At 44.1% G+C, this 15,234-nt stretch overlaps 1 protein-coding gene across 5 annotated transcripts in view; it reads right to left on the bottom strand.

Annotated features, from left to right (window-relative positions):
* Positions 1 to 9,871: 9,871 nt before the first annotated feature.
* Positions 9,872 to 15,234, bottom strand: part of FAM53A (family with sequence similarity 53 member A) — a 97,013-nt gene continuing 91,650 nt past the window's right edge. For all 5 annotated transcript variants that reach the window (XM_075930909.2, XM_075930910.1, XM_075930911.1 and 2 more), the window contains one exon: positions 9,872 to 11,056. In XM_075930909.2, coding sequence (XP_075787024.1) covers positions 10,730 to 11,056 — 327 coding nt within the window. In that variant the 3' untranslated portion in view covers positions 9,872 to 10,729. The remainder of the gene's footprint in view (positions 11,057 to 15,234) is intronic.

Raw genomic sequence — 15,234 nt, forward strand, 5'->3', positions numbered from 1 at the left:
CAACTTAAGAACAAACCTACAGTCCCTATCTTGTACGTAACCCGGGGACTGCCTGTACATGATATCCAACATCCCTATTATTTATTTTATATTTCCAAAATGTACCTGTCCCAAGCTCAGAGTGCATTGTGTAAATCGCTGTTCTAAATCCTAAAAGAGTTTTCAAAAACCCCTCTCCACATAAAACTGACACAATGCACATGTGCTGTAGACAGTAAGCATCACATAATTCTATGCTTAACACTTTAGCACGCATGTCAGGTGGTTTAAGAACACGTCAAGTTTAATTGGGCCAGATGTGAAAATGTGCCAAGCACCCACAGCTTCATTGAGTTTCATTGGGGACTGCAGGTGTTCCTGCCCACTTCAGAGTTGGCTCTGGGACAATTCAGAAGCACATGTTCTTTGAAAGCAAACTGGACGTCAGAAGATGTGCTTCCAGGCTGACAATCGACTCGTATGGTTTCAACACAGAGTATATTGTTCAGCTGTGCTCTTTGCAGCATTGGTAACACAGCGATCCACGCACTGTGCAATTGCTTCAGCTCTGTGTAGGTAACTGTATGGCTCCCGCCACCATAATATCAGAGCCCCAAGCCAATGTAGGTGCTGCTTTTGCCATTATACTGATGGAGCTCTAGCACAGAGAATTAGCACCAGATCTGCGACCTGAGTCCAGGCTTCCCAAACCCTGCTCCAGCACCTTAACCACAAGGCTAGCTTTCCCCTGACCCTGTATAAAAACAGCCATGTCAGCCTTGCGAATGAGCCCAGGAGTTTCCCCATTGGTTACATTTTCCTTCCTGCAAATTGAGCCATTGTAGGTGACACGTAATCCTTGGCCTCCTACACTGCTGACTGCATTCTGCCTCTCTTCTCCTGCACAATCCATGTTCGCATTTGAGAAAGTGACAGCTCCGTGACTAATTGCAGTTCAGCGTTTGCCTGCATGGGCGGAGCTCAACACCGCCACAAGTCACAACCCCTGCAATAACTTTCAGGTTTCAGCCCAGTTAATATCATTCATATTAATAGATTTGGGGGGGGGTGCCACACCCTAGAAGAGGCAGAGCTGTCATTCCTTAGCATTTCCCAGGCTACAGTGCTGCTTCCCCCCAACCATAGGCAGGAGCTGGAGCTAGGCTGCTGTGCAACCCCAGAACAAGCCATCCGCCCCGGGAGGAGCCAGACAGACAGCTGTGGCACACGGCCAGGATGGCTGTCCGGCTGCTCCTGGCCTGGCCTTAACTCCTGCTCTGAGGAAGTAGATGGTGGCTGCCCAGCCAGTCCTGGGGCAACCACCAGCAACTTCTCTCGTGCTAGTTCCCAGTGTCGCTTTAGAGAGGACTTGAGGAAGGAATTGAACAGGGATGGGGTGGAGCAGGGGAGGGAAGAGGCAGGCTGGGGACTTGGGGGAAAGGGCGGAGAAGGGTTGGGACAGAGCAGGAGCAGGAAGAGGCAGGGCGGGCGCAGAGGGAAGATTGTCCTGGGCCCTTCATCCCGTAGAGGTGGCCCTGACTAAAGGACCTAGTGCACTCCAGGTAAAAAGCCAGGGCACGCCCGACAGCCAGAACCTGGAACCTCTTCCCCTCACTCTTGGTGTGTGGCTTAGGAGAAAAATATTGTGGTTAACGTGGAAGGATACCACCACTTTTGGCAAAAAGGCCGGGTGGAGTTGGAGCTTGGACGTTGTCTTTGTAGAATGTGGTATATGGCTGTTCCGATGTCACTCCTTTAAGAGCTGACACGTACCTGACTGATGTCCCTCCCCCAAGGAAGGCGGCTTTCCACAATATGTGAGCCAGGGAACACTAACTACAAGAAAAAACTATTTACAACTGTTCGTAGGTAGCCACTGGAAAAGGTATCACTAAAGCAAGAGTGCACCATCCCTCGCAGTAAGAAGGGGGAGTGTGCGATGCCTCTTATACTGCACCATGAAGGCACCTCTACAGGGGTCACCAGAGCCACTCCACTACAGATACTGCTATAGAAAATCTTCTGGCACTGGTGCATGCAGCAAGTGTACACACCTAACTTGGAATGGACCTGTGCAAAGCACCCGAAGAAGAATATATATTGGAGTTGGCAACTGTTCTGAGAATAGCAACAAAATGTCTAGGGGGTATGAAACAACTTCCATATGAGGCGAGATTAAAAAGACTGGGACTCTTCAATTTAGAAGAGAGGGGACATGATAGAGGTCTGAAAAATTATGAGCAGAGAAAAAGTGTTATTTACCCCTTCAGATAACACAAGAACCAAGAGTCCCCAATGAAATTAAAAGGCAGCAGGTTTTAAACTAACGTAAGGAAGTACTTCTTCCTACAAAGCATGGTCAACCTGTGGAACTTATTTCCATGACACGTTGTGAAGGCCAAGACTGTAACAGGGTTTTAAAAAGAACTAGTTTAGTTCCTGGAGGATATAGGTCCATCAATGGCTACAAGCCAAGATGGTAGGGACACAACCTCATGCTCTCAGCATCCCTAAATCTCTGACTGCCAGAAGCTAAAAATGGATGAGAGGGGATGGATTATTCGATAACTGGCCTGGTCTGTTCAGTCCCTCCAAAGCATCAAGCATTGGCTGATGTCGGAAGACGAGATACTGGACTGGATGGACTGTTGTTTTGGTGTAGTATGTCCATTCTTATGTGCTACTGATACCACAGGAGTTGGGAATACTGAACTTTAAGGTTCCCACATACCACAATGTTGCTCCAATCTACAACACTGACTTAATTTCTTATTGCATAATCCTGTTCCTCTTTTGTTCCTCCATCTCAAAGCACCTGCTTTTCCTGTACCCCATCTCCCTGTGACTATATTTAGTGTCTTATGCAGCATCTACATAGGCTGTGACATTTACCAGATATTAATGATGGAGTGTGTGGAAGGAAATGAACTGATGTAATGGGGAGTGAGGCAAGCAAAAGAGGCCTCTAGCTCACCCTTTCTGTTTCTAAATGGATGAGAAGCCATATATTTTTGAAATGGTTGTAGAAAGTGCATGTCCCTTAGGAGCCTCCGGATGTATTGAAAAGCTTCATCCACAGAAACATAAATATACAAAGTCCCCAGGATCTGCATTGCTGGCAGGACAGCAGAGTCCTCACTTCCACAAGTGGCATGATTTCAGGGGTTACATTTTCAACATCAGGGGGACAGGAAGGAAATACCTTGCAGGTAACGTATCTGGGCACTGACCTTCTGCTACAGAGAATGCAGGACTGCACTTGTGGGCTCTTAAAGATGCTTACCTTCCACCTCTTTGGGCGTCTTTCATGTTTACAGAAGGCCTGAAAGGGTGGGTGGGTGGGTGTGTGTGTGTACACAGTTTCTATGACAAAGGGGACTGGTGTTATTTGCAGGTAGATGCAATATAACCTTTTCCTGAATTTGCCATCCAATTGTCTTGCTTTACTAATCATAAAAACTGCAATATTTCAATGTGGTGGGGCCCAAAACTAGACCATAAATCAAAAAGCTGGGGACAGACACACACAGCACAGTGAAGACAGCAAAAATGGGCAAAAGATGGAACAATGGTACAATGCAAACTCATTAAAACTGTGCATTCAGCCTTCATTCTGACTCTGCACCAACACTAATTTTTTTGGTGTATGCACTATTTGAAAATAGACCTTTACATAACACTGTGAAAGAGATTTTCTGACGAAGAGCCTTTGAGGAGCGTGGGAAGATACAACATTTTTGCTATAAACCATTTACAAACATGGTTACAGCACTGAGTGGGCTGATGGTTAAGTTTAGGGCAATGGCAAGTCCCATCCAGAGACATCTATTGCAGTTTGCAGCTACAAAGCCCAGCTGGCTTCCTGTCTCCCCACACATTTGCATAATTATCACTGGGGGAAAGAGAAGAGGGGGGAACTGAGCAGCCACAAAATGGAACAGCTGGCCATTCTGAAAATGGATTATATAATTCTATTGTCCCACTGTCTGGCTTGCTTAGTTTGCATATTAAAGATTTGCCCGCCCAGGCTTATAGTGTGCTATAGAGCAGCAGTGCCCCTCGCAATTCTGACATTTAAGGCTGTCTTAAGCCATTCCGTTTGCTCTTGACACTCAGCATACAAACTCCTGGGGAATGAAAAAAACAACAAATCAATCAGGATAGAGACCTTAACCTGATGGAGATTAAAAGGAGTGTGTGAAAGTTCAGCTTGATATTCTCACTTGCAAACAAATTTAAGAACAGATGTTGTGATGAATATTGAAATGTGTCATTCCGGTGTCACACAAAATCAGATTGAAAAGACCCGTTCCATTCTCCTGGCTGTATGTTGTTACAGCCCACACAACAGATCATTTTAGTCCATGTAAGAGAGAGATACAAGACTAGAGGAGCTCAAGGACTAGAAAACTGCAAAGTATACAATCATGTCCCTTTCCCCAAGAGCAATTAGATTCTTTTTAAGAATTTTTTTTTTTTTTTTAAGCTAAAAGCCCTCAATGGGGCTGAGTTTTAAGGACAGAATTTCATTACCACCCCAATCATAGTGAAACTTGCAAAAGCGTGCAAATTCTCAATAGCTATTTTTCACTTCCATTCTAACTAAAGAGAGCATACCTTGCTCCCCCCCACCCACATCCTACAGACTGAACCTCTCTAGTCCGGCAACATCTGTGGTCTGGCATGATTTTAATTAGCCAGATGTCCATTTATCATAGGTGTGGCCACGTTTCCTGTGGCACCATAAACTGTTTATAGCCACCAGTCCTGGCTCTCTCTCCTAAAGTAGATCAAAAAGTAGATCAAAAGTTTCTAATCTCTGGTTCTCAAACCACAAGAGCAATGAGACATTAAAATAAACTAAAAAATGGACGATTCAAAACACAAGGAAGCACTTACTTGTTCACACAATGCATAATTCGTTGGCACCGGATGTTGCTGGGGCCAACAACTCAGCAAGATTCAAAGAGGGATCAGGCACAGACCCTTTTCCATGGTGCTGCCCTTCTTAGGGAACACAGTAGTTGCCAGTGTCTGGCTTTGGTATCTAACAGCACAGAAGGAAATGTTTGCTGTTAACGGATGTGAGTCTTTGCATTCAGTGCCAGAAATACGTATCCACTGACCATCTAACTCAGGGGTGGGCAAAAGGGCCTCTGCAGGCCAGATACAGCACACAGAAGCCCTGCTGCTCCCCCGCCCCCCAAGCCCTAGTGGGAACGTGGGGCAAAGGGGCTCCCTCACCCCCAGACCAATCATGGTTTGGGGGTGGGTATCCCCGCCCCTTCCTGTTTAGGCTCTGCCCCTTTCGGGGTGGCCCAGGGGTACTTCAAAAATTTTTGAAGTAGCCCCTGGGAAAAAATTATTGCTCACCCCAATCTAATGGCAGTCTTGCCAACTACGTAGAATCATAACTAAAGAATCTGACCCTCAAAGATCATAGCACTGGGCCCCAAATCATGAGTTTTTTCCCTGATTACACATACATTATGGAACATTTGTCTGGATTTTTGAACTCACCCCCGCTCCACCACACCTCAGGGTCAGACTATTCGTGTCAGACTGCTGCTTTGAAATGCCGGGGGAGCACGGCGTTGGGCTCCCCACAGCATTCAAAGCGGCAGTGCTGTGTGGAACCCAGGGTCAGCTGAGGATGCTCCAGATGCTCCTGGGCTCCACACGGCATTTCAAAGCGGCAGCACCGCACAGAGCAGCTGACCCTGGGCTCCATGCAGCACTGCCACTTTGAAGTACCCCCTGCTTCTCCCCATCCTTTGCCGCCTGTGGGGGGGGGGGGGGGGAGATAGTTGAACAATCCTTCACATCCCTAGTTTCATTAAAACAAACTAGGCCTGGTGCCAACCCAGCTGAAAAGCACCCTTCATGGAGGTGTTAATGTAAGGAGCTACAGGACTATAACTCATGTCTGTGGAGGTTGGAGGGTAGCTACTGCTCCTCCCACTTCACCACAGGAAGGCCAAATGCAGCCACACAAGAGCCCAGTGGTGATGAGGTGCTACTTTCTGCAGTGCCTAAAGGGGCCAGAACAGCAGCAGCTTCAGACTGGCCCACACTTACTATTAACTCTAGAAGAGGCTGTGAGGAGTTGTCTGGGCAACCCCACACACTTGTGTGGCTCCAGATCTCACCTTATTTTGTGCCAACATTCAGTCTTATCCTAGTCTGACTTCAATCCTGTCTTCCATTTCGAAAGAGGCTTGCAGTCTAGACATAGCCTGACAGAAGACAGGCTACTAGGTCAAAGCCACATGAATGACAAGGGACCCAGCACAGCTCAGAGCTAAAACTGGAACCCTCGGAAGGGTGGAGCTCAACTTGTGACAGACTGCAACTAGGTGACCGACAATGCTATACAACTCCCATTTTGAAAACTCCCTACTGCACATCTCTGTGGCAGGTTATTAGGGAAGTTTCCCTGTTCCCTTAGACTCAGACTTTAGGATCAGAAGGGACCATTATGATAATCTAGTCTGACCCCCTGCACAATGAAGGCCACAGAATCTCACCCACCCTCTCCTAGAATAATCCTCTCACTTATATCCCAGATATTGAAGCCCTCAAATGGTTCAAGGACTCCAAGATGCAGAAAATCCTCCAGCAAGTGATCTGTGCCCCATGCTACAGAGGAACGCGAAAAACCTCCAGGGCCTCTGCCAATCTACCCTGGAGGAAAATTCCTTTCCGACCACAAATACGGCGATCAGCTGATGCCTGAGCATGTGGGCAAGACTCACCAGCCAGACACCCAGGAAAATGTTCTCTATAGTAACTCCTATCATCCCTCCATTGGCCTATTTACCACGGATAGTGAAAGGTCAATTAGTTGCCAAGATCATGTTATCTCAAGAAGGTCATCAAGTCCAGCCCCCTGCTGTAGGCAGGACCAATCCCAACTAAATCAACCTGGCCAGGGCTTTGTCAAGCCGAGATTTAAACACCGCTAGGGATGGAGACTCCGCTACTTCCCTAGGTAACCCATTCCAGTGCTTCACCACTCTCCTAGCAAAATAGTTTTTCCTAATATCCAACCTGGCCCTCTCCCACCACAACTTTAGACCATTGCTCCTTGTTCTGCTGTCTGTCACTACTGAAGAACAGCCTCTCTCCATCCTCTTTGGAACCTCCCTTCAGGAAGTTGAAGGCTGCTATCAAATCCCCCCTCACTCTTCGCTTCTGCAGACTAAACAGACCCAACTCCCTCAGCCTCTCCTCATAGGTCATATGCTCCAGCCCCCTAATCATTTTGGTAGCCCTCTGCTGGACCCTCTCCAATGCATCCACAACCTTTTTGTAGTGGGGGGGTCCAGAACTGGACACAATAGTCCAGATGCGGCCTCACCAGAGCCGAATAAAGGGGAATAATCACTTCTCTGGATCTGTTGGCAATGCTCCACTAAAACCTAATATGCCATTAGCCTTCTTGGCTACAAGGGTACACTGACTCATATCCAGCTTCTCATCCACTGTAACTCCCAGGTCCTTTTCTGCAGAACTACTTAGCTGGTTGGTCCCCAGCCTGCAACAATGCTTGGGATTCTTCTGTCCCAAGTGCAGGACTCTGCATTTGTCCTTATTTCAATTTCCTCATCAGATTTCTTGTGGCCCAATCCTCCAATTTGTCTAAGTCACTCTGGACCCTACCTCTCCCCTTAGGTTAGTGTCATCTGCAAACTTGCTGAGGGTGCAATATATCCCCTCATCCAGGTCATTAATAAAGATATTGAACAAAACTGGTCCTAGAACCGAACCTTGTGGCACTCCGCTAGAAACCGACCGCCATCCTGACATCGAGCCACTGATCACTACCCCCTGGGCCCGGCCTTCTAGCCAGCTTTCTATCCATCTTACCATCCATTTATCCAATCCACATTCCCTTAACTTGCTGGCAAGAATATTGTGGGAGACCGTATCAAAAGCCTAGCTAAAGTCAAGGCATATCACATCCACTGACTTCCCCATGCCCACAGAGCCAGTTACCTCAACATAGAAGCTAATGAGATTTGTCAGACACGACTTGCCCTCTGTGAATCCATGCTAACTATTCCTAATCACTTTCCTCTCTTCCAAGTGCCTCAAAATAGGATCCCTTCCATGACTTTTCCAGGAACCAAGGTAAGACTGACCAGCCTATAGTTCCCTGGATCGTCCTTCTTCCCTTTTTTGAAGATGGGCACTATATTTGCCTTTTTCCAATCATCCGGGATCTCTCCCGATCTCCACGATTTTTCAAAGATAATGGCCAAAGGCCCCTCATTGACATTTGCCAATGCATCAGAGGGTACTCAGGGATTTAAGTCCGGACCCATGGATCTGTGTACATTTAGCTCTTCTAAATCGTTCCTAACCTGTTCTTTACCCACCAAGGGATGTCCATCTTCATCCCATCTTGCGTCACTTAGAGCACTTGAATAGAACACATAAATGTGGCAAAGTTCATGGTCGACTACATTCTTTGGGAGTCATGGACTGTATTTTCATGCATTACACAATGCTAGGATCGCTCTCTGAAGCATATAATAGTGAGCATATAGTCATTTTAATTTCTAGCTCACATGGGATTATACCAGTCTGAACGATTTTGCAGTTTTTCTAGCACTTCTCTGTACACTCTCAAATAAAGCTTAGCACTTCTACAGTGCTTCCTGTCCCACAGCCTTGTAGGTTCCAAGCACAGCATATAGGTGAGAGGGGAACTAAGCCTTGTTTTTCAAGAGAGGGGACCTGAAGCACAGAGCATTGACTTGCTTAGACCTCAGATCTGGAATTAGAAACTTGGGAGTTCCTGGGGTCCAGGCCTCTACTTGGATTAGGCCTTTCATAAACTTTGATTCTCTTGTGCTGGTTTTAAAAGTCTTTAATTATTAACAAGTGATGTACAGTGAACGCTTAGTTATCTGGTTCTCTGTTAACCAGAAAACTTTGTTACCTGGCACTGTCCCCAGCTACAATACTGCCACATCTTCAGGCATGCACCTGACTCCTCCTGCCTCTCCACTGTGTCTTGCCACTCCACTGACACAGACTCTACATTTCCAGGAAAAATGGATGCAGTAGACTGGCTATCCTTAAGTCACTGTATCCTTGCACTTCAAAGAGGACAATTGCTTTGTCATAACTGTGGTTCTTCAAAATGGAATGTATGTGTAGACCCCTCCTGGTATGTAGCATGTTTCATGGGTGGAAGATTTCATTGTCTTCGCACAGTAATGTGCAAAAAAGGTCTTTCCTGTATGCATCATATACCTGTGCTGCAGTTCTTATACTTCCACATCTGCGAGAGCAGCAAGGTTGGCATGTGGCATGCACTGCGTATACAAAATGACTTCCACTTCTACACTACCCATGCTGCTTTAATTTTGTATAAGCACCCTAGACATCTCAGTTGGTTAGTTCTTTGAAGTGAGCTCCAATCCAGTGGAGTGCCACTGTGGCACCACATTTACTGATGTTCTCATTTTCCCCTGTACCACTAAGGCTGCTTAAAATGACATCTAGTAGAAGGGTCTGAAATCTCCATTGCAATGCATTAGCTAGATTCAGCTTTATTTAAGCAGTCCCACACCATTTATTACTTGAATGACTCCATAACTAATTTCAATCTTCCCCAACTCCATTTAATGTAAGTGTCCCCAAACTAATCCCCCTTACTTGTAGACAATTCCTTCACTTTAACCACATTCATAATTGTGTGTTATAATGGTCACTAATAATTTAGTATTACATTTTGAAGAGTGGTGAAAAATACCATTATCTCTGAAATCCCTCAATCTGAATAATCCAAAACTACATCCCCATGTTTGAGATACCACACTAGAATGCTTGCCAAAGACTTCAAATATCAACCAATAAAATTCACAAACACATGCAAATGTAAAGCAAAATGTCATTTTATTTAATTCAAGGACTAGCTTCCTTCTAGTATTGCTGAAGGGATCACCTCCTGGGGAATTGATCATTACAAAGTCCCTGCTTAAAAGTTCAAGTGCTCTTGTACATTCTTTTGAACCACAGAAAACATAATGATGACCAAGAAGGTGGGCAGCTACTTGCAGTTTTATCCCACCTAAATTAGCATTGCTTCAGGCTAGAAAAACAATTCAAGTAGTAAAATCATGGAAAATGTTAACCTTTAAGGTCACTACTACATTTTGATCAAAAAGTCTTGAATGTATGAAAAACCATTTGTACATGTTATGAACTTTTATAACCACTCACTGTATAAGGAGACAGTTAAGTATTTTGGACCAATTGTCAACCAGATACTTAAGAGTTCAGACCTCCAGATATCCAATGGTTTATTACCAATTTAATTATGCAACTCACTTTTCACATTAAGCTCTTTAACAAATGGAACATATACCCGCACCAGAATCACTGTAGACAGATTTAGTTTTATAGAATGCCCTTCAGAAAATTCATTTCAAAATAGAGATCCTTTCTCCAGAACTGTAAAAGCCATAAAAATGCAAAATATCTGTTAGGAAATTTGTAATCAAAGTTACTCAATGTTCAAAATAACATTTAACCACCAGTCATCTTTTGCTGTTCATATACTGATCAATAGACTATAAACAGGTAATAATGGTTCCTTTTTCCCCCACCTGAAACATTTCTTCTAACACAGGCCCATGATAGGCAATACAGAGATTCAGGGACATGGATTATGCATTGCAAAGGTAATCCACTAATTTAAATTTAGAACTCTGATTCTAGTACACAACTTTGAGCCTCAGTTGTTTTCAATCTGCTCTAGATCCAAGTCCCCGCAGTCTAGCGGAAAGATGCCCTCTTCAGTGCTCTCACAATCACTTGTGTCCTCATCAGTTTCACACACTGCAGCTGCCTTCTTGTAATCCCTTGCATTGAAGCCTGCTTGGCATGACCCATGATGCCTTACTTCATTCAGTTGCTCTTTCACTGGACTGGAACCAGGGGTGGTGATGTTCATAAAGTCATGTGAGTCACATGGGGATGACACAATTGTTTTCATTTGTGTGTCGTCGTCATCATCATCTTCATAATCAAGGGAGCAAAGGCTTTTTGAATTTTTTAGAGTCTGTAATTAAAAAAATATATATGTTTACAGAAAAGACAGGTAAAAGAATTGAGAGAATTTATAGCAACTCTGCAAATGAGATCCATTGGGAAATAAACAGTTACTTAACGTGCAGCAATTGCAGTTCTTAGATGTTTTGTCCATGTTGATCTCACAATGTCTAGCTAGCAATTTCCAGCTTAATATGAGTGTCTGGAATCCTAGCTACAGCTAGACAAATAAGAATTGCCGAACCTCTGCTCTCAATTTTTCATCTCACCTAGTCACCTAATCTAGGGCATGATGTTTGGTAAAGGTATGAGCTGAGCTTCAAATGGCTTCCCTGAAGAGACCTATACATAAATATTTCTAAGGCATACTAAAAAGGTTGCCTGGTTTCTAGCTGAGTGGGCCCTGAAAACCAAGAGAAGGCCAGATCTACTAGGCAGCAGAAGACCAGCTTCCTGAGTGATCCATTTGGATCTCTGGGAAGAGACAACCTGACCTTTTACAGTATTCCCTAATGCCATAAACAGTTTGACTTCCTGAATGGCTTTATTCTATTAAAATAATAAAGGCTCATGAAATATCTAAAACTAAAGAACTTGGTTTATCCCAGGCTTAAGTGAGACTTGAGGGAAAGAATAGGAATTTGATTTGGTTTAAGTAAAAATCAGCAGCACACTACTCTCTCTCACAGAGAGTAGATGCTCTTTAGCTTAGGGATACAATCAGCAAGTCCATCCCGTGAAAGGCATGGCTTGAACCTGGAGGCGCTTAAATCTTGCCCTGTAGATGAAAAGGCACCTCGGCACCAAGTAGAAGCAAGAATACATTGTAATGGAGCTGTAGGAAAGAAAGTAGAAAGTGGTCACTAATCTAAGCAAAGTAACCAAATAGTGACTCTACAAATGGAACCCTGGGAGCTAGCACACATGCTGTTGAGCTCTGTCCTGCTGCCATAGGGTGTAGGAGTGAAGTGAGAGGCGGTGGAGGCTGCTTTTCCCCTTATGCCCTCATGGGGGAAGGGAGACACAGCGTGGGTAGGAGGCGGAAGGGAGGAGGCGGGAGGGAATGCACACAGAGATGCAGGGCACAGGCATAGCCCCAAAAAACGCTCGTGTCAAAAGGTTCTGATCTCCCATGCATCAGGGGCACACACACTAAGTTGAATCCATATGGACAAAGATTAAGGATCCCTCTAACTACAGCCCCAGTTCCGAGCTTCCTACCCACCACATACCCTTTGAGCAGGGATGTGGGTGGGGGGCAGTTGAAGCTCCCTCCAACCCAGATCCCTACAGGAACATTACTGACTACTCCCCTTTGTCTGCATTCCTAACTTACTGGGGACAAACATGCTGTGCACTTTGTTCTCGCTCCCTGACAGGGACAGGAAGGGGAAGAGCAAGCAGCCAGGTACAAATCTAGGGCAGGGACAGAGGGGGGAGAGGGAGGGCACTTTGCTCTCCTCCCTCTCTGCCCACACCCCTACACACAGTCCCTCATCTACAGCCCTCCTCCCCTAACCCTGGACTCCTGCACCCCCCACGCTTTCAGCCCCCTTTCCTTAAGGACCTGAGCAATATTGGGTAAATGTGCTAGTATCCTATATATGAAGAGGGAATGTGAGCTTCACTCATATTTACACTTGATTTAAAACCAGTGAATTTCAATAATGCAATTCAACAAGAAAATGTTTTAAGGATACTTGAATCCTAGTTATAGATGGTGAATCCTATTTATAGATGCTATCTACAGACTGAAGAAAAAAATATTTGCTACCTAGCCCTTTAAGTCTTAGGGTAGATACTGGTTACTGCTTCAGTTCAAACAAGGAAACAAACTTATTTATGCTTTTGGAAAGGGATTCTTGAACCCCCGAATTGTTCTCTAGTCAGCTTTATTCAGATTTCTACTACAGATTAATCAAAACTAAGCACAGCTGTCTTTCTAGAAGATTTGTGTACATAAAACAGAAAATTGCCTGTTAGCTACACTGCACTGAAAGCCACTTGAATGGGAACTTTTGGCTGGTTTCAACACAACAGCAAATGCATTCAGCTAGTTCTTTGTTCACCCACTTGTCACAACCACGCCAAACTGAAAATAGGTGGATTTATTATCTCAAGCACAATCCCACTACTTTTCACAAAGCAAAAAGGTAGCTACTGAAATGCATTCAAAAGCCTCTAACTAAAGCTTTACATGTTACACAAGTACAGTACCACACCTTTCAAGCACAGTCATGCTCAGTGGGGAGTCTGTGAGTACTTGCTCAATGGTCCTCATTTTATAAAGGATGCTGGACTAACAAAACAAAAGAACCCACAGTTGGCCATGGATGGAACTCAATCAGCCAAAAGCATTCTTTTGTGTAAAGAAAGAAAAGAAGCTCAAAGAGTTTTAGAAGGAGTAGGGTGATAAAATGTCTGAATATTAAAACTCTGTATAGGAAACAATGATGGAGGAAGGAAATAAAAGAAAATATCCCTAGACCCTTGTTTTCAAATCAAATAAGCAAGCAAGGCCCACAGGAATTTGAAAGCAAGCTGATGTGTGCAAGTTCTTCTGAAATTCTGGTTCAGAAATTTCACAGCAAGTCACTACACACTTCTGAAGTTTGTTTTAATAAGTGATTTCACTGGAGCATTTTGCTACACAACTTTACCCAAGCCATTAAATCTCACATTTGGGTTTAGCCATGTCCCTAGCTGTGTTTAAAAGCCCCTCAGAAGTGTGTTAGTAACATTCAGTTCTCCCTGAAAGGCTAGCTATAGTTTCATGCAAATCCCACATGTGTACTTTGGAATTCCTTTAAAATGCCTGACTCCAGTGTTGTTGCCAGTTCTCAATGCTACTTTGCAAGTTTTGCAAGATGTGGTGCTTTTCTTAAAGCCCCTGCTCCTGGAGTGTTGTGATTACAAGAGAATCTCACTGCTCAGTGAGAAAAAAAAATTGCTGTTTTCTAGCTCTCATAGGTATGGAGGGAAGCTTAAAAACAAATTCTAAAAGTTAAAAACTAGGAGGCAAATTGAGAGACTTCCTCTTGCTTTCCTCCAGTTCCCCCCCCCCCCCAAAATCTCATGGTCTTTTGTGGCCTATTCATGATTTCAGAATGCTTGGGATTGGCAATGTAGCTTTTTTCCAAGCTATCATCTCTTCTCAAATACTGTTTCTTTTGGGAAAAAGGCACTTAAATCGTTATCGAAATTGTACAGCACTTAGACAATATCACTGTGACCCCAAAGCGCTCACAATTTAAGTTTAGCCATAAAGTCTATACGCACTCCACCAGGCTTGTTTTGCTCAACTAGACAGGTTAAGTCTTTTAAGAGGGCTGCAGAAAAAGGTGTTAAGCAAACCAACAATTAAAGAACAAATTTCTACCTGAAAGAAAACGGATCCTGAATCTAACAACCTTTATAGCATGCCTGTTAATAAGCATTTCCATCAAGTCACCCACCAGAAAAGGCATATCCAGCATCTCTTTAAAAACTGAGTTGTAGTTTATGCACCTAATTACAATTATGATAATTACTAATGAATGCAACTGAGATGCTTATACAATATCATGAGCCAGCTTTATCATACATTTCACATTCTTACCTCCATCATATTGGGGCCTGGCGTCAGTTTGTGCCTACTGTGACAAACAGAACATTTGAAGTTACAGTCCATGTCCCACAGAGTTTACAAAGATCTCTGATTTTTCCAATTACTTTAAACATTTCAAGAAGCATTTGATCCCTGTCATCCCACCACAGAAGTTTAATTTTATGCACACCAAGCAAGTTTAGCTCAAACCAAGGAAAAGCAGTTATATGAATGTAAACAGCTACCTCATACTGAACAGAGTGATTGTGCAAAAATCATACGCATATAGGTGGTCTGATTCTCCACTCTTTTCCCCTATTGAAGCATATGTGGTTACACTAGCCTTTGATATTGGACTCAAAACTCAGGGATGCACTCGCGAAATGTTTGACTCTGTGCAAAACAAATACAAGAGGCATTCTGGACCCTACAATCTGGCAGAAAGGCAGAACCATTCACAAAGTGCAGAAAACAAAGAAAGGAAAAATACAAACAAGGTAATACTTTGCAGTCTTGAATGTTTGGAACCTATATTTGTTGTTATAAATCACTCACTTGGCATTTAAATTGTCTGATGATTTACTCCAGGCTCAAAACTTAAA

The sequence above is a fragment of the Pelodiscus sinensis genome, chromosome 4 (assembly GCF_052426305.1).
Source record: "Pelodiscus sinensis isolate ZL-2025 chromosome 4, ASM5242630v1, whole genome shotgun sequence".
Lineage (NCBI taxonomy): Eukaryota > Metazoa > Chordata > Testudines > Trionychidae > Pelodiscus > Pelodiscus sinensis.